Here is a 21,244-nt window from a genome sequence, read left to right as displayed (position 1 = left end):
AAGCACAGAGGGAAACATGACATGTTTCAGCCCCCAGGAGCTCTGGGTGCAGAGGGGGCAGGCAGATCTGAGCACACCGACCTCAACATAAGGTCATGACAAAGCAGGCCCTCAGGGGACTTGGGGCTCGGAGCAGGGATGTCCCATAGTTCTCTAGGGGATGGCGGGGGAAGGGTCCTGGAGGGGAGGCACTGAGGCTGGCAGGGAGATGAAAGATGTGACATGTGCAGAAGGGGAGGGTGTGCTGGTGCAAGAGAGTAAACTCAGAAAAGCAAGCTGGGGTCAGATCACAGAGAGAGCTGGGCTGCTGGGCTCATCGTGTGTCCTCTCCCTGGGGCCTTGGGAGCCACAGAAGGGTAGTGAGAGAGGGGCTTCACTGTGGAGGTCCCAGCCTGCAGGTGACAGTCTAGTTTCATGCCCTGGCTGCCTCAAGAAGGGAGGGGCTGCAATCCAGGAGGCCAGAGAGAGGCAGTCCCAGTGGTAGGGATAAGAGGCAACAATGCTGAGATGCCCTTTGCTCTAAATGCAACCCCATACCCCATCTCCATCACCCACGCCAGGGAGTCCCAGGGTCTATTTGTTGGCACACAGCTTCTGCTTTCCTGGGGGCCTCTTCCAAGTCCTCTGGTCTCTCAGGAATGAAGCCCCAACACTGTTGGCAAGACCCACTAGGCCTTCGTCAGACAGACACGTCAAAGGACCTGTCCTTCTACCCATGCCCAGCTTCCCGGAGGCCCTTCCTGCCTCCACTCCTCCCACCCCCGCTGCGGGTCACTGACCCTGCTTGGAAAACACCAGGCTTGCTCATATAAGGAGCGTGGGCCAGGCCTGAGTATTCAGCAATGGCATCTGCGTGGTGGCCCTGTCTCACCTTGGCTCTGCTCTCCGGCTTGGCAGCCTCTGGCTTCCCGAGAAGCCCCTTTCAGCTGCTTGGGGTAAGTCTGTCCCCTCTTTGCCATCTGGGTCTTGGTGTGGAATGGGCAGAAGACACCATGCTTGGCAAGGCCTCTGAGAGAAGAGGAGTGAAGAGGAGGCAGAGGGCTGGGCACTAAGCCGCTGGGAGTGGTGTGGACACTGAGAACTGGGCTCCAGCTGAGGCCTCTGCTAACCTGCTGTCTAACCCTGGGAAGGCTCTTAAAACTCCCTGGGCCTCAGCTTCCCTCCCTGTCAAAAGAGCAATGCACCATGAACTGTTCACTTCACTGAGGGGCAATGAAGGTTCAAGTCTCAGACGAGTGTGACCGCTACAAAACACTGAGTTGAGCCCTGTGGGGTGTGGCGGCGGGAGGAGTACTCTGGAAGGAGGCCTAAAGGGGCCTGGGGGCTGGGGAAAGGCAGAATGGGAGATAGAATGAGGTGGGGCATGTGGGGTGTGAAGAGAGCTCTGGGTTCAGTTCCCCCTGCCCTGCTCTCCTGGTAACCTGGAGACCTGCCCTTCTCTGGACCTCAGTTTCCCCATCTATTCAGAGTTCTTTCTACTCTGACATGTGGCTCTGGGGGGTCCTATGTCCGGGGGCCACTCAGGTGTGTGGGAGGCAGGACATCACTGTATCCCTGGTCTCAGCCCAGAGCCTCCCAGGCCATGGGGCCTTGGCGTTGGCCTTGGCTTGATTCCTCTGTTTGTGTTTGTTTTTGTTTTTCCAGAAACGGAGCCTCCCGGAAGGGGTGAGAACTTTCACCGGGGGGTGGGACCGAGTGGGGCAGGGAAGGATGGAGCTGGTTGCCCAACCACTGAAGGTGTAGGCCATAACAGCAGACTCCTCACAGCTGGCAAACAGCTAATGGCCCCCTGCCCTGGCAGCCTCCAATGGTGCAGGACTCCTGGGAAAGAGCACACCACAGAATGGCAACCTCTCCAACCTCGCCGGATGTAGCCCAAGAGTGCCCCTTACAGGCATCCCTTCCTTCCGCAGACGCTTCCCTAGCACTTGCTGGTACCTGGCTCTGTGACGCAGTCCCTGCCATACCCTCCCGAAGCATCTTTATATCCCTAGGGGGAGGGGCTGGAACGCCTCCCTAGAGCCTCTCAAAATCCAACACCCCTATTGGAAAGAGGGTGTCTGGAGACTTCCCTTGGCACAGGAAATCAGTTCCTTTTTGGGAGACAGAATGAGGCAATTACCTAAAGACCCAGGAGGTGGGCTGGGCTGTGTGTTTGAGGGAGTGTGAGGTGTGGAGGATGAGCAGGAAGAGCCAGGGGCAGGTGCTCCAGAGCCAGTGTCCCGGGCATGGCTGGAGCTCAGGGTGACAGGACCGGGGAGGGCAAGCTGTCACTGGCTGCAGCAGTGTGGAAACAGATCGTAGAGTTGAGGAGACAGGACAAGCATCCAAATAATGGTGGCCGCCAGAACATGGAGACTGGGGACACCACCAAGTCTTCCAATGTAGGAGACCTGTAGGATGAGGGTTGCATGCCAGGCAGGGGCCTCAGAGCCTGCAAGGGGGTTTGCAAGGAAGGTGGCTGGGTTACAAACCTGGTTCTAGAGTGTCCCAGTCTGGCTGATTCTCCACCCACCTCCCCAAAGGTGGCCGATGGCATCGAGGTCTACAGTACCAAAATCAACTCCAAGGTGACCTCCCGTTTTGCTCACAATGTTGTCACCACGAGAGCGGTCAACCGTGCAGACACGGCCAAGGAGGTTTCCTTTGATGTGGAGCTGCCCAAGACAGCTTTCATCACCAACTTCACCTTGTGGGTACCACCATGGCTGTTGGCTCTGGGCTCGGGAACGGGGGTCTGGCCCAGTGTGATCCCCCAACCCCCAACTCTCTTTCCCTGCAGGACCATCGATGGCGTTACCTACCCTGGGAATGTCAAGGAGAAGGAAGTTGCCAAGAAGCAGTATGAAAAGGCTGTGTCCCAGGGCAAGACAGCTGGCTTGGTTAAGTAAGCATGGACTCCCAGGCCTTGGGGAGAATGTCTGGGATTCAAGGGCCTTCGGGACTACAAACAGTAACAACGACTATTATTATTGTTATAGCAAAATGTGCCCATAATTTTGCCATTATCTCATGTTGAGGCCGAGGCAAGCGAGGCTCAGAATGGTTAGGGATCTCCCTCACCAAAGGGCTGGGCCTGGGGCCGAGGGGCACGGAAGGGTGGGCTCCTGCAGTCTTTGAGGGAGTTACCATCTTGAACCCTGTTCAGAGCCTCTGGGAGGAAGCTGGAGAAGTTCACCGTCTCAGTCAACGTGGCTGCAGGCAGCAAAGTCACCTTTGAGCTAACCTACGAGGAGCTCCTGAAGAGGCACAAGGGCAAGTACGAGATGTACCTCAAGGTCCAGCCTAAGCAACTGGTCAAACACTTCGAGGTAATCAACCGCCCCTGCAGCCCTGGGGGGACGGCAGCGGGATGCAGGAACCGGCCCATGGGGCAGTCTCAGACGGGGGTCAAAAACGCAAAAGTTCTGCCTCACCGCATCCCCCACCCTTGGCTGGGAAGGCTGGAGGAATTCAGTGGTTCTGACCCCAGCATCTAGGGGCGAGGGGAAGAGGCTGGGATGGACTCCACAGATGCAGACTGGGTGCTGGGCCCTCGAGGGCAACACCAGCAAGTGCCTCTGTAAGGCTTCTCACTGGGCATATGGGCATTTTTTCCTACCTCAAAGCTGAAAGCCAAAGGAAAAGCACCAGTGGTGGAATTTCGGGTGCATATGGCAGGCGGTGGTAACACCTCAGGATCAGCACACTGTTCTCCAAGCCCCTGTGGTCACTTTCCCAGTGGGGGACACCAGGCTTCACCCTCAGCACTGTCGCAGAGGGTCCCTGCATCACCGCAGACCCATCTCATTCCCATTGGCCTTGTTCTGGGAACTGGCCTCTGTGGTCACTAAGTGACATCTCCTCACTTTGGCCATTTCAGATTGACGTAGACATCTTTGAGCCTCAGGGAATCAGCATGCTGGATGCTGAGGCCTCGTTCATCACCAACGACCTCCTGGGAAGCGCCCTCACCAAGTCCTTCTCAGGGAAAAAGGTGATGTAGACGTCTCTCAGACCTGGCGGGGCAGGGGAAGGAACACTGACCCCAGCAGAACAAGCCTGCAGCCCAGGGCTTAGCTGCTGCAAGCATGCATATGTTGGGGTAGGGGTGGGGATCAATCTGCCACTATCACCTTCCTCCTTTCCCACTGGGGTTGGGAGTGAGGATGCTGAGGGCAGGGGCTGCTGACAACGACCTACCAGAGGAGCCATTTACAAAGCCTGGTCCCGTTCCCCCTTGGGAAATGGACAGGGCAGGGCTGATCTTCCCTGTTTTACAGGCCCAGAGGCTGAGGCCCGAGGGAGTCATTTAGATCTACTGACTCCAAAATGAGCGGTGAAAGACTAAAGAGAACTTCATTCTTGGTGTTGGCTGGTTGGCTCCAGTCCCCAAGGCTCCCAGCTGTTCCAGGGGCCTTAATGGCTGTGAACAGTGGGTGAATAAATGTTTGTATAAACAACAAACCAGTCATCCACGACTTCCAGGGCGAGGCCCGAGGGGCACACACTCAGAGGACTGCTGGCTTCTGCAGGGCCACGTCCTGCCCAGGGACCCTCCTTCTCCCCATTCTCCTCCTTTCTTCCTCCCCTCCTCTTGGCACCCACACACCAACATTCCAAACCACCCTACAAGAAATTCCTTTAATGGGAAGCTGCCCCTTTCCTAAGTAGCTTCTCAGTGCTGAGCTCCAAGGTAGGCTGGGCTAATGGGTGTGTGAGGCCAAGAAAAAGGGAGCTGGAAGCTGAATTAGACAAGGCCTGCGCCCCGCCAGGAGCCCTGATCTCCAAGGGGAAGAGCAGTGCTCAGAAAGGCTGCAGCATGGTAAACAGTGCCTTCCAGTGAGTCCTGGGAGCTGCAGAGCATGCCGCCGGCAGGCAGGGCTGCCCAGGCCTCCAGCTCTTGCTAGCTTCTGCTAAGGGCTCCTCCCTGTGAGGCTGCATCTCTGCTCCCTCAGCTAAGGACTGAGGTCTGCCAGTGGGCAGGTCCTGGCCGAGCTGAGCAAGGTCTTTCATCTCCATCCCTCAGGGCCATGTGTCCTTCAAGCCCAGCTTAGACCAACAGCGTTCATGCCCAACCTGTACAGACTCCCTCCTCAATGGAGATTTCACCATCATCTATGACGTGAACAGAGAATCTCCTGGCAACGTGCAGGTACCCAGGCTGGCCGATTCATCATCACAGTGGGGCGAGGGCTGGTGGGGAGAGGCTGCAGCTGCATCTAGTGCCATCACCCTGGGTCCTCAGCCCAAGGCTGTTTTCCTACAGGATATGGGACAGCTGATGGCCTAGAGCCTGGTGCAGCACCCCCTAGAGGGTGGGATAGGAACGTCTTTTTCTTGGGCTGGTAAATGTCTGATTTCCACCTGCAAGAATAGTTAATGTGGTGTTGCTAAAAGGACACTGGCCTCCATCTCTCTCCCCACTTTCCAGATAGTCAATGGCTACTTCGTGCACTTCTTTGCACCTCAAGGCCTTCCAGTGGTGCCTAAGAACGTGGCCTTCGTGATTGATATCAGCGGCTCCATGGCTGGTCGGAAATTAGAGCAGGTAATCAGCCCCAGTGGCACAGCCAGGGCTCAGGGGAGTAGGGAGTAGGGGAGATTTTTTTTTTTTTTAAGTGGAAAAAGTTGGTCCTTGTGGTGAATGAGGAGAAAGGAGGCAGGATAAGAGAAGGCTCACGGCCTCTGCCCACTTCTGTGGCAAGCCTCAGGCAGAGCTCGCTGGTGCAGATGGCGTGGGCTGCGCCGCCTGCTGAGCTGAGAAGGGACTTCACTCTCTGCTGTAGCTTCTCCCAGCTCTTTGTCTCTCTCTCCTCCAGACAAAGGAGGCCCTTCTCAGAATCCTGGAAGATATGAAAGAGGAAGACTATCTGAATTTCATCCTGTTCAGTGGAGATGTGTCCACATGGAAAGAGCACTTAGTCCAGGCCACGCCCGAGAACCTCCAGGAGGCCAGGACGTTTGTGAAGAGCATGGAGGATAAAGGAAGTAAGAGCAGAGCTGGAGCCCACGTGCTCTAGTGACGCCTCCCTCTGTCCCTGAGCAGCCCGCAACCCCCCTCTTAGGGCAGGGACTCTGCTGGTCTCAGGCCCTGAAGATTTGAGCTGGGGTAGAGGTGGAAGTGGATGGGCCTCAGGCTTGAAGACAGGATATCGATTGTCTTCTCTGTGGTCCAGGGAAACTCATTCTTTCTGTTTCTAATCCATGATCCTGGTATCTCACAAGTCCCAGCAAGATAAGGCCACAGAGAACCCTTCTTCTTGGCCCTGTTTCATATGGAATATGACACATGATGTCTACACCACTCCCCTCTCCTCCCAGTGAGAGGGGCTGGGAGTCCATCCAACTGTTTGGCAAAGGGTTTTCACAATCACCATGTGCTTTTCATCTTCTGGCAACGCTTTCATCCCCATTTGAAAGTGGAAGTTGTTTGTTTGTTCACACGCTGGTTCATTCATTGTTTGCTGAGTACCACCATGGGCTGGCAGATAGGGTTATTGGGCACATGAGTGGGGCAGGCTGTCCCAGCCTCCTCCGCTCCAGCCTCTCTGCACACTGGCACCCTGAGGACACCCTCCCACGGTGCTGTCTGTCTGTGTCCCAGTGACCAACATCAATGATGGGCTGCTGAGGGGCATCAGTATGCTGAACAAGGCCCGAGAGGAGCACAGAGTCCCAGAGAGGAGCACCTCCATCGTCATCATGCTGACTGATGGGGATGCCAATGTTGGTGAGGAGCATGGGCATGGCTTTGAGCTAGGGCTGAAGCACTTGGCTGCTGCTCCTGGCTCTGTAGCTGGCTCGTTGGAAAAACTAAGGTAGCTCTTCCCTGGGTTCCCTGTGGTCTGCCTCTCCCTACCCTCAAGGGCAGGGTCCTGCCTCTCTCTGCCAGGGCTCTCCACCATCTGCCCCACAAGGGCTCCTGGTTGTGGCTCCACCAACTCTGCATGTGCAGGAGTCCCATCTCCCCAGACACAGCTGGTCTAGACCATCCCCAGGGCTGGGGCTGGACTATGAATACCCCTTTCTCCAACAGGTGAGAGCAGACCTGAAAAAATCCAAGAGAATGTGCGGAACGCCATCGGGGGCAAGTTCCCCTTGTATAACCTGGGCTTTGGCAACAATCTGAATTATAACTTCCTGGAGAACATGGCCCTGGAGAACCACGGGTTTGCCCGGCGCATCTATGAGGACTCTGATGCCGATCTGCAGTTGCAGGTACGCCTTGTCTCGCACACTTCCGGGCATAAGGAGCTCACTACTTCCTCAGACAGCTGCTCCATAAGGTGACAGTTTTAGTTATTAGGAAGAGCTTCCTCTTAGGTCAAAATCCACCTCTGACTATCTCTTACCCATCAATAAGGATTCGGAGTTTGTCCTTGGGCTACACAACAGGCCTGCTTCTTCAGTAGGATTATCAGAGCAAACACAGGACGTCTGGTTCAATATGAATTTCTGATAAATAATGAATTTTTGTAGTGTAAGTATGCCCGAAGTATTGCACTTCAATACTTTGTATTAGTGTACTGTGTATTAGTGTACTGTGTATTTTTGTATTAGTGTACTGTGGCTGCCATACCTAAGTACCAAGTGGCTTCAATGAGAGAAACATATTGTCTCCCAGTTCCAGAGCCTGGACGTCCTAGATCCATGTGGCAGTGGATTGGTTCCTTCTGAGGGTTATGAGGGCAGATCTGTTCTAGGCCTCTTTCCTTTTCTCCATGGCTTATCAATGGCTGTCTTCTCCCTGTGCCTGCGCACGTCTTCCCTCTGGATGTCTATGTCCAACTCCCCTTTTAATAAGGACATCAATCATTTTGGATTAGGGCCCACACTCATGACCTTATTTTGTAGACCCTGTCTCCAAATAAGTTTGAATTTTAGGAGTACATTATTCAACCCATAACAGACATACCTACACTAAAAAATTACTCATTGTTTATTTGACCTTCAGCATAGCTGCATGTCCTGTCTTTGTATTTGCTGAATCTGGCAATTTTGTTCCTTCTTTAGGCAGGTAACGGCATCTCCACCTCTGCAGGGCAACCACTCCATCCCTTCCCTCCTCTGTCTCCGGATCTCTGTAGTCATGTACACATCACCTTCTCATCTGCCTCTCTTTACTTCCTTTTCTCCTTGCTTTCATTCCAACAGACATTCCTTAAATATTTTCTTTGTGCCAAGAACTCTGTCCTTTCATATTTCTTTTTTTAAATAGGAAATACTTGTGAAACTGTTGTTTCTAGTCTTCCTTGTGTCTACCTGGGAGCAGGGAGTTGCGGTGGGGCAGCCCCCACAGACTGAAGGACGCAGTCAGGGACAGGCAGAATGAGCATTAGGAGCCAAGACGGGCCCAGCCCTGGGGCACGGATGCCCAGCTGCAGCATCGGTGGGAGCCCGACCTGGGGCTTGAGATGACTGGCCCCGTTTGAACTTCAGGGCTTCTATGAGGAGGTGGCCAACCCACTGCTGACGGGCGTGGAGATGGAGTACCCCGAGAATGCCATCCTGGGCCTCACCCAAAACACTTACCAGCACTTCTATGACGGCTCTGAGATTGTGGTGGCTGGGCGCCTGGTGGGCGAGGACGTGAACAGCTTTAAGGCAGATGTGAAGGGCCATGGGGTGAGTGGGGACAGGGCCTGGAAATGTGCTGGGGATGGGGTATCAGCAGTGGTGGGGCTCTGGCCTCATGAGGGTCCAGGAGTGGTGGCCTCTGAACCTGACCCACCTAGGCCTCCAGCCCCTTGCCTCCTTCCACCCCCACCCCAGGCCACCAATGACCTGACCTTCACAGAGGAGGTGGACATGAAGGAGATGGAGAAGGCCCTGCAGGAGCGGGACTACATCTTTGGGAATTACATTGAGCGGCTCTGGGCCTACCTCACCATCGAGCAGCTGCTGGAGAAGCGGTGAGCAGGGCCCCAGCCCCCACTTGTGCCTACCCCTGGCTGGGCTCCAACAGAAGGGCACCCCAGTGCGCAGTCCCAGCGGTGCTGCCCTCTTCTTGGCCCAGTCCAGGAACTGTCTGTAGAGCAGCCTGTAAGGAACCCCAGGCCGCCACTCCCCATCCTGGCAGCCCCAAGGCTCAAGCGGGCAAGCTCCGTGGCCAGCAGGCTGGGAGTGCCCTGGGGTAGGGGGTCCTCAGCACCCTGCTCCCCACACTGGGCATGGCCCAGGGGTAGTGAGACTGAGCGGAACTGAAGGCCGGGATCCCAGCCCTCAGTGTTCAGAGGGCAGAGCTGAGGGTCAACACTGACCCACTGAGAGGGTTGTGTTGCTGTGGGTGGGATTAGCCTGCGAAGCCTTTAGTACACAATCTAGCTGAGTACTCCGCACATGGACACCATTGTGAGTGGCTGTTGTGGCCCCTTATTTTATCTATTTATTTATTTTTGAGATGGGGTCTCGTTCTGTCACCCAGGCTGGAGTGCAATGGTGCAATCTCAGCTCACTACAACCTCCACCTCCTGGGTTCAAGCAATTCTCCTGCCTCAGCCTCCCGAGTAGCTGGGATTACAAGCATGCACCACCTCGCCTGGCTAATTTTTGCATTTTTAGTAGAGACGGGGTTTCGCCATGTTGGCCAGGCTGGTCTCGAACTCCTGACCTCAGGTGATTCACCCGCCTCAGCCTCCCAAAGTGCTAGGATTACAGGTGTGAGCCACCATGCCCAGCTGGCCCTTATGTTTTATATGTGGGGAAACCAAGGCCCAGTGAGGAAACAGGGCTTGTTCACATGCCCCAGGGAGTTGTGAGCCAGTCTTCTCTGAGCCCAGCTGGGCTGTATCCTGGGGTAGGTGGAGTGGGGATCCCCAGCTGCGTCCAGCGCTCCAGTGCAGGGGAAGCGGGCAGGGTGCTGCTCTCCAGGCTGTCCTCCTGACTGGCCCCTCCTCACAGCAAGAACGCCCATGGTGAGGAGAGGGAGAACCTCACGGCCCAGGCCCTGGACCTGTCCCTCAAGTATCACTTTGTGACTCCACTGACCTCCATGGTGGTGACCAAGCCTGAGGACAACGAGGATGAGAGGGCCATCGCCGACAAGCCTGGCGAAGGTGGGGATAGGGATGGAGGCCGGAACCCAGAAGCCTCCCTCTAGGACCCTGCGCTGGACACCATCCCTGAGTGTCCAGTGGAGGAGTGGGCCGGGCTGGGGAGACCCAGACCGGCTACAGTGGGGCATCTGAAGGAAAACTGGCCACGGGCTGGGGAAAGTGGGGTGCAATGTGAAGCAGTCAGTATGGACAGTGGGGTGTGGGTTGAATAGGAGCCTCTGTACCTCTAAAGGGATGTGAGTAAAGGGGAACACTGCTCAGGGACATTGCAAGGAAAAGGACTGAGGCTGCAGCATGGAAGGGCTTAGTTAGACAAGAAGAAGCACTTCCAATATGAAAGTTAGGCCTGGAGCAGGCTACCAGGCACCTAGAGACTGTTGGGGGAAGAGTCCCTGAGAGCTGGAGGCTGGGACCCCTCAACCAGACCCCAGACTGCACTACTCAACAGGGGATCCCAAATGCCCACTGCAACTAGGCACAGGGTCTGTGTGTGGTGGTGGGGGATTGGCATTGGGAGACATGGGAGGCAAAGAGCTGGGCCCAGCCAGGCCAAGCCTCTGGCTTCCAGGAACTCCTAGTTCCAGGGGACACCCAGTGGGAGAACAGCTGGCTGCTGGGAGGCCCACAGCCTAGGGCTGGATGGCCAAGCAGCCAGCTCTGGTCCTTGCTCACCAGTGCCCTACGGCTTCTAATGCATTTCTCCTCTTCCTCCCTCGCTGCACCTGCAGATGCAGAAGGTAAGCTTTAGCCAGCCACCAGGGTGGACATTATGGAAGGGAGACAAGAGAGAACTGAGGAGGCCTTTCCAAGCAAGATAGGATCCCCAGCCATGGGGGCACACTTGGGACACCTGGGCTCAGGCCCAGCCCTATTGCCAAATCGTGACTCTGCCCCTCTCTGAGCCTGAGGATCCCTGTAAGTGAATTGGGAGTGGCTTCCCTTGCCCAGGGAGAGACAAGCAGTGTGACAGTATCTGTGGCCTGTAAAAATGAGCAATTTAGCATGTCAGTTGTTTATACTTCATTAATCCCATAGCAACCCTCCAAGAGGGTCCTTTTATGAACCCCATTTTACAATGGGGAAATTGGGGCACAGAGGGGTTAATTTGCTCAGTCTATTTGCTCACAGACTCAGCAGATGGCCAAGCTGGTACTTAGGCCAAGGCAGTCTGGCCCCAGTGCCCATGCTGGGGATTGCTGGGGATCACAGTCCTCTGTGCCTCTCTCACCACAAAACTGGAACCTCACAGACCCTGCCACTAGGCAGGGCCTCCCCAGCCCCTACTGGCCTGCCCCACCTCCATCTACAAGCAGGACACCTTTGGACTGGGCCATCACTTTCCCCTCAGAATAGCCCTGACAAATGTACCGGTGCATGTGAGTACATATATGCATGCGCACGCATATGTGTGTGCCAGTGTGCACGTGTGGGTGGGTGTTTACTACTAAGAAGCAACAGACAGCCGTGAGCCTCACTCACCCCAACTAGGCGGTGGGAAGCCCAGGGGTGGGGCAGATGTTTGCTGTAAGCATTACTCAAGAAGCTTATGACTTAATGGCTTGCATTTCAGCCACATCAAAAAGCCCTGCCCCAACATTAAAATCACATCCTATTGCCACCAGTTCCATAAAGGACTTCCCTGGATGTGCCCATTTCTAAAGCCTAATCTTTGGGGTCACATCTCCACCTCTATCTGCCAGTGTTGGGGCCCAGCAGCACTAAGACAGGCAGAAAGGACAGGGCTTGGGGAGAAGGAACCCCTAGACCCTGCTCACGACTGCCCTTTGACTTCTTTTCAGCCACACCGGTGAGCCCCGCCATGTCCTACCTGAGTGAGTACACGCTGGCGGCTGCCCCTCCGCCCACTGCTTACAGCCGGCCCTTGCCACATGTCCCTCCACCGTGGCTACTCACTCAGCCCTCCGGGACAGGCAGATGGACAATGTCCCCTGAGGAGAATGAGGGGTGGGAGGGCAATGGCATTAGAGAGCAGGAAGGGGAGGGACATGAGCTGAACGCCCATGGAGGTCGTCGGGTACCTCCCAGGGCCACTTGCTTAGCTCAGCCCCCTCTCCCTTTGTATCTGCAGCCAGCTACCAGCCTCCTCAAAACCCCTACTACTACGGTGAGTCCCTGGCTGCTCTTGGGGAAGGCTCAGGGGCTTGGGCATGTGCTCCTGCCTGTCTTGGAGTTGAGCCCATGGAAGCCAGAAGGCTGGGGGAGGGCCCAGGTATGATGAGAAGTCCCGGGAGTCAGCCCCTTCTCTAATGTGTCACCAGTGGATGGGGACCCCCACTTCATCATCCAAGTTCCGGAGAAAGACGATGCCCTCTGCTTCAACATCGATGAAGCCCCAGGCACCGTACTGCGCCTTATTCAGGACCCAGTCACAGGTGAGGCTTGTGGGCTAGGGCCGGGGCCAGGAGGCTCTTCCTGGGAGGGCTTGGGTGCCCCCAGGTAGGCACATGGACCAAGTTCTCACTCTGCCCAGTAAGGCGTCGTCTTCACATGCAGAGAAACCCCTGGGGGTGGGGAGTGCCCAGGGCCACAGGCTCACTCAGCCCCGCATGCCAGTGCTATTGGGAGATGATTAGAGTGAATGGGCCACCTGGGCCTAGGGTAGGACCCAGCCTGTGTCTGGGGAATAGTTTTTCTCTGAACAACACTCCCTGGCCCAGGCAAGGGGCAGACCCACAATGTCCCAGCATGACCCAAACCTAGAGTGTCTAGGAAACAATAGGCTTGGGCTCTGAAGTCCTGGTCTCTCTTGTGGCCCCTACTCTGCTGCCCAAGCTCAGCTGGTCTGGTTGAAGAGGAAGGCACACCCCTAAAGGCAATCTGGACTCAGAGTTCTCGCTGGTCTCTCTCCCTGCCCCATCCCTCTGGCAGGCCTCACAGTTAACGGGCAGATCATCGGTGACAAGAGAGGCAGCCCTGACTCCAAGACCAGAAAGACTTACTTTGGAAAACTGGGCATTGCCAATGCTCAGATGGATTTCCAGGTGGAGGTGACGACGGAGAAGATCACCCTGTGGAACAGGGCCGTGCCGAGCACTTTCAGCTGGCTGGACACAGTCACGGTCACGCAGGATGGGTAAGCTCGCCTACAAGGTCTCCAACGTGGACTATAGGCTGAGGGTCTAAGGAGGTTCTTGAGGGATTTAGATAAATCCCAGGACAGGAGACCCATGGGGGTCACAGGAAAGATCAGAGGCCCCAGAATCCAGTCTGCTGCCACAGGGAAGGGTGACCATAGTGGCCCCCAACCAAACCCTGGGGCCCTGTCAGAGCCAGATTTGGTAGCTGCATAGTTCAGCTGGTTGGGTGAAGGCATTGGATGATAATGGCCCCCTTTTGCCTCTTCTGTAGCTGCTCGTCTTCTTAGCTCTCCTGTCTTCAGATCCCCCACAGCCTCCAACTGAGGCTCAGAGAAGGTGTGGAGCCTGGCCAGTGTCATTCAGGAAGTCAGTGACTGACCTGGGGCTGGACCACGGGCCTCCAGCCTCATAGGCTAGCCATCTCTTTCCCACTTATAGACACGCAAGCATCCACTCACGGGAGGGGAGACAGTGTGCATGAGGCAACCTCTTTCCAATGCTCCTGAGATAGTTTCTAGAGTCTGTGGGCCCTCAGGTGCCTTGTACACAAGATACCCTTGAGTCAGATGCCCAGTGTCACAGCCACTGGGCCCCACAGCCACTTTCTGGCCTCCTCTCGTAGGCTATCCATGATGATCAACAGGAAGAAGAACATGGTGGTCTCCTTTGGAGATGGGGTTACCTTTGTGGTCGTCCTACACCAGGTGTGGAAGAAACATCCTGTCCACCGTGACTTTCTAGGCTTCTATGTGGTGGACAGTCACCGGATGTCAGCACAGACGCATGGGCTGCTGGGTATGAAGTGTTCAGACTGCAGGCTGTTCAGGCCTGAGAGCAGCATGGGGAAGAAATACACAAGGCCTTCCTAGCCATCCCGTACCCAGCTCACAACACCCCATTCAGCCTTTGTATAAACCCTAAAAGGCCAGTGGCCACGTTACCTGTGGCAATGGCCATGGGCTGACGGCATGAATGTTTTTCTTACCAGGGCAATTCTTCCAACCCTTTGACTTTAAAGTGTCTGACATCCGGCCAGGCTCTGACCCCACAAAGCCAGATGCCACATTGGTGGTGAAGAACCATCAGCTGACTGTCACTAGGTGAGGAGACTTCTCCAACACCCTCACCTGCTCAGCAACGAGAGGAGGAAAGAGCCCCCGCTGCCCAGGCACATTAGTCTGGTGGGCTTTTGTCTTCTGTGGGGTACCCTTGTTTCTCTTTGAGGTCTTGGCCCCTACCAGGCTCTTCCTAATCAAGAAAAAGCCCAAACTTGGCTTCCGAGAAAGAGTAATCATGTAACTTCATTCTTGACCAAAGAATTCTGGGCTGTTAGAATTGCCAACTTCCCATCCTTTTTCAATCTCAGGTCCGAGAGCCTAGCACCCATCTTTCCCACCCCAAGTAGTGCAGCATCTCTCCTCTTTCTCCAGAGGCTCCCAGAAAGATTACAGAAAGGATGCCAACATTGGCACGAAGGTTGTCTGCTGGTTCGTCCACAACAATGGAGAAGGGCTAATTGATGGTGTCCACACCGACTACATTGTCCCCAACCTGTTTTGAGTAGACACACCAGCTCCTGTTGGGATGGATGGCCCAGATTCTGTGGCATCTGGAACCTGGGCACAGAGAGGGGCCTGTGGGAGGGGCTGGGAAAATAAAGTCCAAGGTTGAGACCAGACAGTTGCCAGCCTCTACATGCTTTCACGAGCCTCTGCTCCAGGGAACAGGCAGCTGGGACCCATGGCAGCTCAAAAAAGGGGATGGTTAGCAGGAAGGCAACTTCTTGGGCCTCTCCACTGACACAGCTGAGAGACAGAGTTGGTTGGACTGAAACTTTAGGAAGTCAAATGTATGACAGCTTGGGGGAAGAAATAAAGAACTGACTCTGAAGGAAAGGGGCTCTGAGAAGTCAATAAGGGTTGAATGTGTTTCAGTATCCAGGAAAGTCATAAGATAAGTAAATGGTCCCAGCTCAGGAGCTCCAATCAGGACCTTTAGAAGTAGATAATACTCCAGTGCAGACACAGCCCACATCTAAATGGGGATGTCAGCCACCCTTCCATCTATCCATCCATCTACCCACCATCCATCCACCCATCCCTCCACCCATCCATCCATTCACCCACTCACCCACCCATTCACTATTCCACCATCTGTTCAACCATGCACCCACTCATCCATCTGTCTGTCCCTCCACCATGCATGCATCCACCCATCAACCTATCTACCCATTTCTCCAACCATCTGTCCATTCATCCATTCATCCCCCAGCTACCTATTCATCATCCAACTATGCATCCGTCCACTCATCCATCCTACCCTCTGTCCATCTCTCCATTTGTCCATCCATCCATCCATCCATCCAACCATCAATTCACCCACCCATCCACCCATGTACCCATCCATCAATTCAGCAGATAAACACAATACCTGGGCCAGGATCCGGGGGCACAGTTGAGTAATCCGGTTCCTATTTTCATGAGTGCTCAAGTTTGTCTTCAACTGGGCCAGGCCTCTCTGGGATCCTCTGATTATACCTTATGATGACCACTTGGTGTATCCTGCCAATGAGTCTGTGGTGGGGTAGAGGGTCAGAGAGAGGTTCCTGGACAAGGGGCTTTGAGACCTCTCCAGTCTGGACAACTCTCTCCCACCTAGACACCTGCAATTGCCACTTCCTGAGTCTACCTGCCTCCTCTACTGCTTCCCATAGAGAGCTTGTTACAGAGCAGATGTGATCACCACTCGCAGACTAAATCCCTACAAGTGACATCTTCCATCCTCGGCTCTTGGAACCATGACAAAGGTCCCTCCTATGGCCTCTCTAGCTTCCCCTCGTACACTAGGTGCTTTCCTTACTTTCTGGGTTCCAGACACACAGGCTGCTCTCAACTGTGTAAACATAACCCCTCCTGCCCACATCCTTTGCCTCTGCTGTTCTCTCTGCCTAGGGGTGGGAAGGGGGTAAGGGCATGCTGGGCAGAGAGTATCCTGTTAGAGGATGCAGTGAGTGGCTCTGCCTGATGTCAGAGCAGGGGGCACAATAAGACTGGAGGAGGTTGGAATCAGACTGGGGGGTGCCACAAATGTCAGTGGGGCATGGCATGTGGCCGTGGGGACATGAAAGGAAGTTATCCTGCCTCCCAGTGCGGGGTCCCTGGAGAGAGGACTAGAGGCCATGAAGGACAGTCCAGGGGCAAATGTTTGTCATCAGAGGAGCCCCCCAGGTGGCTCCAGGGGGCTAATGGCAGGCCGGTGCTTGTTGTTGTTCTAGGTAGGGGGCCACATAGACTCCCATCTTGAAGGCCTCCTCATAGCCCCAGGGTGAATGTGGCAGAGGACCAGGCTAGACAGGTTAAAAGGGCCTAGGCCTAAGAAAGGACCCCTCCATAGTGGGCGAGTCCCCCCATCCTGTTCAAGCCTGGGTTGGTTGAGAAGCCATATTTTTCTTGAGATGGGGTCTCACTCCCATTGCCCAGGCTGCAGTCATACAGTGATATGATCACAGCTCACTGCAGCCTCGACTTCTCAAGCTCAGGTGATCCTCCCACTTCAGCCTCCAGAGTAACTGGGACTACAGGCATGTGCAATCAAACCTGGCTAATTTTTGTATTTTTTGCAGAGACAGGGTTTTGCCATGTTATTCAGGCTGATCTTGAACTCCTGGGCTCAAGCGATCTGCCCGCTTCGGCCTCCCAAAGTGCTGGGATTATAGGTGTGAGTCACTGCCCCCGGCCCACATAGCTTTAAAACAGTCATCTTGAGGTCAGTTTCCACATCTATGAAATGGGGAAAAGGATCCTGCCAGGCGAAGGATGTGAAAAGGCGTCCTCGTTATGGTTTCTGGTCCTCCTCAGGTGTCTCTAGGAAGACAGCGCCAGTAGCAGTCACGTGAACGGGTTGGGAGGCAGGAGTCGGCTACCCTTAACCCATAGGCCAGGTTCTGCCTTCTCCCCATTCCACGTCACCCTGGTCCCTCCTGTCCCTGCCCAGCCCTCCCTCCCCTTTCAGGGTAGAAGCCATGCTCTGTGGTGAGGTGTGCACCACCTGTGCTGGCCTGGCCCCCCTCTCCTTCCACCTCATCCACCAGCATCTCCTTCCGTCATCTTCCCCAAACTTAGCACACGGTGTCCTGGCTCCAGGCCTGGACGCATGCTGTTCCCACCACCTGGTGTCCTTGCCCTCCTTTTCCACTGGGCTAACTTCTCTCCATTTTTCAAATCTCAGCCCCTACATTGCCTCCAGGAAGCCTTCCCTGCCACCCCCAGGCTTCCTGATCATCCCCATGTCTCCCTTTGGGCTCCCGCAGCACCTGGTTATTTTCTGGGGGGCAGTTACCACCACAGGCATTGTGTCTGCCATGGTGCCCAGTGTGCCCACAGTACTCAGTCAGGGCCTGGTCCAAGCTGGAAAGCACTTGCTGGATGAAAGAGTGAAGAGCATGGGCCTATTTCCAACTGTCACAGAGAACACCTGCCCTGCAGGTGCTGGCAGGGCCAGAAAATTAACTGTGACTCCTCCGCTGTTGCACAAATTCAGCAGCCAGTCCAGGGGGTCATGTCCCACAGGGTGAGCTTGGGGTGGCACACCTCTCTCATCCCTGTATGACAGGGCTAGCCCCACAGCAAATCCCCCTGAGCCGCTCTCAGGTCACACAGCCCTGGCCTGAGCCCCCTGGAACAACCTTTACAAAGCGACTCTGCCTGAGATGCCTATCTGCCAAGGAGGCTCGACGGGGAGGCAGCAAAGCAGCGGGGAGCGTTTCTGTGCTGCTGGTGACCCCTCTCATCAGTCTGCACTTTGACGCTTTTAGAAAGACCCATTGAGCAAATACCCTCTTCTAGCTCAAGAGCTGCGAAAGGACGTTTCCCTGATGATCTGGTGTTTTTTTTAGCAAGCAAATGAGCTCAGTTGCTGCTTTACCTTGGCTTCCAGGAAGCTCACAGCAAAGCCTTGTGCTCCGTCACTGCTGCAGCTTCCCCTACCCTGATGTCCCTGAGTTCACAATCCTGCTTGGCCCTTTTATCCTTACACTCGTAGATTTTGGTTTTATTCTCTTTAAGCTTTTTATTGGTGAGCCATAGGCTCATATCCTTTTTTCAGAAGTAGGTGGGGTAACAGTAATTTTTGTTTCTTCTCTGAGACAGGGTCTTGCTCTGTTGCCCAGGCTGGAATGCAGTGGCACCATCACAGCTCTCTGCAGCCATGACCTCCCAGGCTCAAGCAATCCTCCAACCTCAGTCTCCCAAGTAGCTAGGACTACAGGCATGCGCCACCATGCCAGCTAATTTTTGTATTTTTTGTAGAGATGGGGTTTCATCATGTTGCCTGGGTTGGTCTCAAATTCCTGGACTCAATCGATCCTCCCGCCTTGGCCTCTCAAAGTGCTGGGATTTCAGGTGTGAACCACTACACCCAGCCGTAAATTTTTTAAAGTATACGTTGCCCATACAGGAATTGGTGGAATCTTTGGAGTGCCTAACTCTGGGGCAAGAACAGGGAAGGAGACCCTCAACAGCACAGGATTTAGAGTTGGGACCCAGATCAGCCCCATTAGACAAGAGGTTCCTGGGAACAGGCCTATTTCCCTGCCGCACCTGGGGCTTCGCCTCTGTGTCTCCTTCGAAGACCCGGTGCTTCCTTACAAGACAATGAGCAGACAGGTCTGCTCCTCAGCACAGCTGTGAAAATCAAACTGTGTAAAGCAAATCCCATTGCAGAGAGGTCCAAAAGCTCACTGAGAAAGTTTAGGAGTTGGACTAGAAAGAATTCCAACCCCGTTCACTCTTTTTTTTTTTTTTTGTAGTCAAAACTGAACCTCTGCTCCTGGAGAATGCTCCCAGTCCTGGGCCCCTAGCTGGGGGCGGGAGTGACACCTCAAATGGGTGGTTGGAGCTCAGTTTCCTTGTTTGTAAAGTGAAGCGGCTGGACTGAAAGCTCAGCATGGGCCCTCCTGGCCATGGCCCTTGAGAGCTGACAGTGGAAGCTTCCGTGTTCCATGATGCTAAAGGTTCAGGATGCAAGGCTGAGGCCCTAGGGTTTGGCCACATGGAACCAGAGACACCTACTTCCCGGGCTCACACCACCTTTCTTTATTTGTAATGAGTGGGACTTTTTCTCCCCATGGTGGTCCAGGCCCCAGAAGCGGCCCTGCAGTTGTAAGGGGGCAGCCAAGCGTACAGGCTGGACACAGCTCCTTCCATCAGAACTACAGCTCCACAGACCAGCAGGAAATCTCCACTCCCGGGGGCCCCTCCTGGTAATCCAGCCTGCGCTCTCTGAAATGGAAAGACAGACAGATAGGCATGTGGTCAGCAAATCTCAGGTGTGGTGGGAAAGGGGGGAGACAGCTGGGGACAGGAACATGGAGGGTAGGGAGTCCTGGGGTCCCTCTAGAATTCCGTCCAGCACAGGCGAACAAGGCCCAGTCACCCAGAGCACTACCCTAGAGAAGTCAGTATGTGAGGTCTCCAGGGTTTGGGGCTCTGGGAGTTCAGGGTGTGGACAGGGAGAGGTTCCTACCGTCCCCAACCAACCCCAGGGATCTCAGGGCCCATGTGTTTTCTGTGGGTCTGAGAAGGCCATCCATCTTTTGTGGGGTCACTGAAAAGCTGGCTTAGACATGTCTATAGCATCAACCTTCCACCGGACTGTGTCTAGTTCCTGGGCAAGGACAGGAGTGGGGCCCTGGAGAGCCTGGCTCCTGGCCTCCCAGTCCCCACCCCACCCCAGCCGGGCTCAGCGGTCTGCTTGTGCCGAGTCACCTGGTGGCAGAGTAGTCACTGCCCTGAACCCTCAGCGTGCGTCTACTGTCGTCTGACGCTGCTGGAGATTCCCAGAGCACCTCCTGGTAAAACTGGCCTGAGATACAAAGGGTGGGTCAGTAAGGGTGAGAGACAGAGGGAGCCTGGGAGGCGCGTGCAGGGGAGGGCACCGCCTGTTCCCGGGCACAGCTGGTTTCTGAAGAAGGCTGGGCACAGTACCAAGGGACCCGCCAACGTGGCTGGAGAAGCGGCCAGTGTCGCGCAGAAGCAGCCGGAGCCCCTCCCCATGGCCATCCCAGGACAACAGGCCGATGGTCACTTTGTCTGGGTCACTGAGCAGCAGGAGGCCCGTCTTGTCCATGGTCATCTTCAGGCTGTGGAAAGACCCAGCGTCTTGAGCGGGAAGGTAGAGATGCGTGCTCGGAGCCTCAGCAGTCAGGGTGGGGAGCGGGCTGGGCTTCCCCTCTTGTCCAGGAAGTCATGGAGTGGCCTTGGGTAGGAAGGCCCTTAAATCTTCTGGGTTTCCGTTTCCTCATTGGTAAAATAGGACCAAAGTTAACCTAATGATGTCGGGTTTCCCCAGCACTTCTTTTCTTTCTCTTTTTTGTGGGGGCAGGGACAGGGTCTCACTCTGTCCCCCAGGCTGCAGTGCAGTGGTGTGATCTCAGCACACTGCAGCCTGTGCCTCCTCGGCTCAAGTGATTCTCCCACCCCTGCCTCTCAAGTAGCTGGTACTGCAGGTACATGCCACCATGCCCAGCTAATTTTTTTTATTTTTAAGAGACACAGGGTTTCACCATGTTGCCCAGGCTGGTCTCGAACTCCTGAGCTGAAGCAATCTGCCAGCCTCAGCCTCCCAAGGTGCTGGAATTACAGGCGTGAGCCACCGCGCCGGCCTCTGGTTTTCTTAAATTCACTTTCTCATAAATTAGTTTTATATGATTGAAGAAGTTTCTCTGATGCATCCACTGTATCCCTTTTGTTCTGCAGCTGGTGCACTCTCTTTGGATGACTCGTGTTTGATCATGTGTTTAATGTCTAAAGGATAGGCCTCTTCTCATTCTTTCTCCTCATTTTTTTAGTTAAAATAGCCCTTGAAATTTTTGCCTTTTTGGTGTTCTCATGAATGTTAGGTTCCTTTAAGCATGTTGAATAAGACCCTGCTGTTACTCAGAGGTTATTTTAAACAAATTTTCCCTAAACATACGCTGTCCTGTTGTTTCAATTCAATCTAATAGATGTGGGTTTTTTTTTTTTTTTTTTGAGACAGGGTTTTGTTCTGTCACCCAAGCCGGAGCGCAGTGGCGTGATCTCAGCTCACTGCAACCTCCACCTCCTGGGTTCA

General features: G+C 54.7%; 2 protein-coding genes across 2 annotated transcripts in view; one reads left to right on the top strand and one right to left on the bottom strand.

The window, feature by feature from the left end:
- The first annotated feature begins 812 nt into the window (after nt 1–812).
- ITIH3 (inter-alpha-trypsin inhibitor heavy chain 3) lies at nt 813–14,813 on the top strand. Its single transcript, XM_023195539.1, has 22 exons — nt 813–935; nt 1,645–1,665; nt 2,526–2,692; nt 2,783–2,887; nt 3,149–3,311; nt 3,863–3,976; nt 5,009–5,134; nt 5,414–5,530; nt 5,802–5,970; nt 6,587–6,712; nt 7,019–7,200; nt 8,422–8,607; nt 8,755–8,894; nt 9,883–10,037; nt 10,766–10,774; nt 11,837–11,869; nt 12,127–12,162; nt 12,317–12,430; nt 12,927–13,131; nt 13,758–13,930; nt 14,124–14,235; nt 14,566–14,813. Exons 1-22 carry the CDS (start codon nt 843–845, stop codon nt 14,693–14,695), a joined length of 2,676 nt encoding a protein of 891 aa, XP_023051307.1. The 5' UTR covers nt 813–842; the 3' UTR covers nt 14,696–14,813.
- Nucleotides 14,814–19,203: 4,390 nt separating this feature from the next.
- The window catches only part of ITIH4 (inter-alpha-trypsin inhibitor heavy chain 4), a 20,527-nt gene continuing 18,486 nt past the window's right edge, over nt 19,204–21,244 (bottom strand). Inside the window, exons 23-25 of the mRNA XM_023195531.2 lie at nt 20,119–20,273; nt 19,900–19,996; nt 19,204–19,413 (exon numbers count right to left, since the gene is read on the bottom strand). Coding sequence (XP_023051299.2) covers nt 19,344–19,413; nt 19,900–19,996; nt 20,119–20,273 — 322 coding nt within the window. The 3' untranslated portion in view covers nt 19,204–19,343. The remainder of the gene's footprint in view (nt 19,414–19,899; nt 19,997–20,118; nt 20,274–21,244) is intronic.

This window comes from Piliocolobus tephrosceles, chromosome 2 (genome assembly GCF_002776525.5).
Source record: "Piliocolobus tephrosceles isolate RC106 chromosome 2, ASM277652v3, whole genome shotgun sequence".
Classification (NCBI taxonomy): domain Eukaryota; kingdom Metazoa; phylum Chordata; class Mammalia; order Primates; family Cercopithecidae; genus Piliocolobus; species Piliocolobus tephrosceles.
This window is presented reverse-complemented; position numbering and strand designations above follow the sequence as displayed.

What these genes read in the sequence shown, in the direction of transcription:
- ITIH3 (XM_023195539.1), top strand. Translation starts at nt 843, where the DNA reads ATGGCATCTGCGTGGTGGCCCTGTCTCACCTTGGCTCTGCTCTCCGGC. An exon ending in AGTCCTTCTCAGGGAAAAAG is followed by an intron (nt 3,977 to 5,008) that starts GTGATGTAGACG and finishes TCCATCCCTCAG; the next exon opens with GGCCATGTGTCCTTCAAGCC. An exon ending in TATTCAGGACCCAGTCACAG is followed by an intron (nt 12,431 to 12,926) that starts GTGAGGCTTGTG and finishes TCCCTCTGGCAG; the next exon opens with GCCTCACAGTTAACGGGCAG.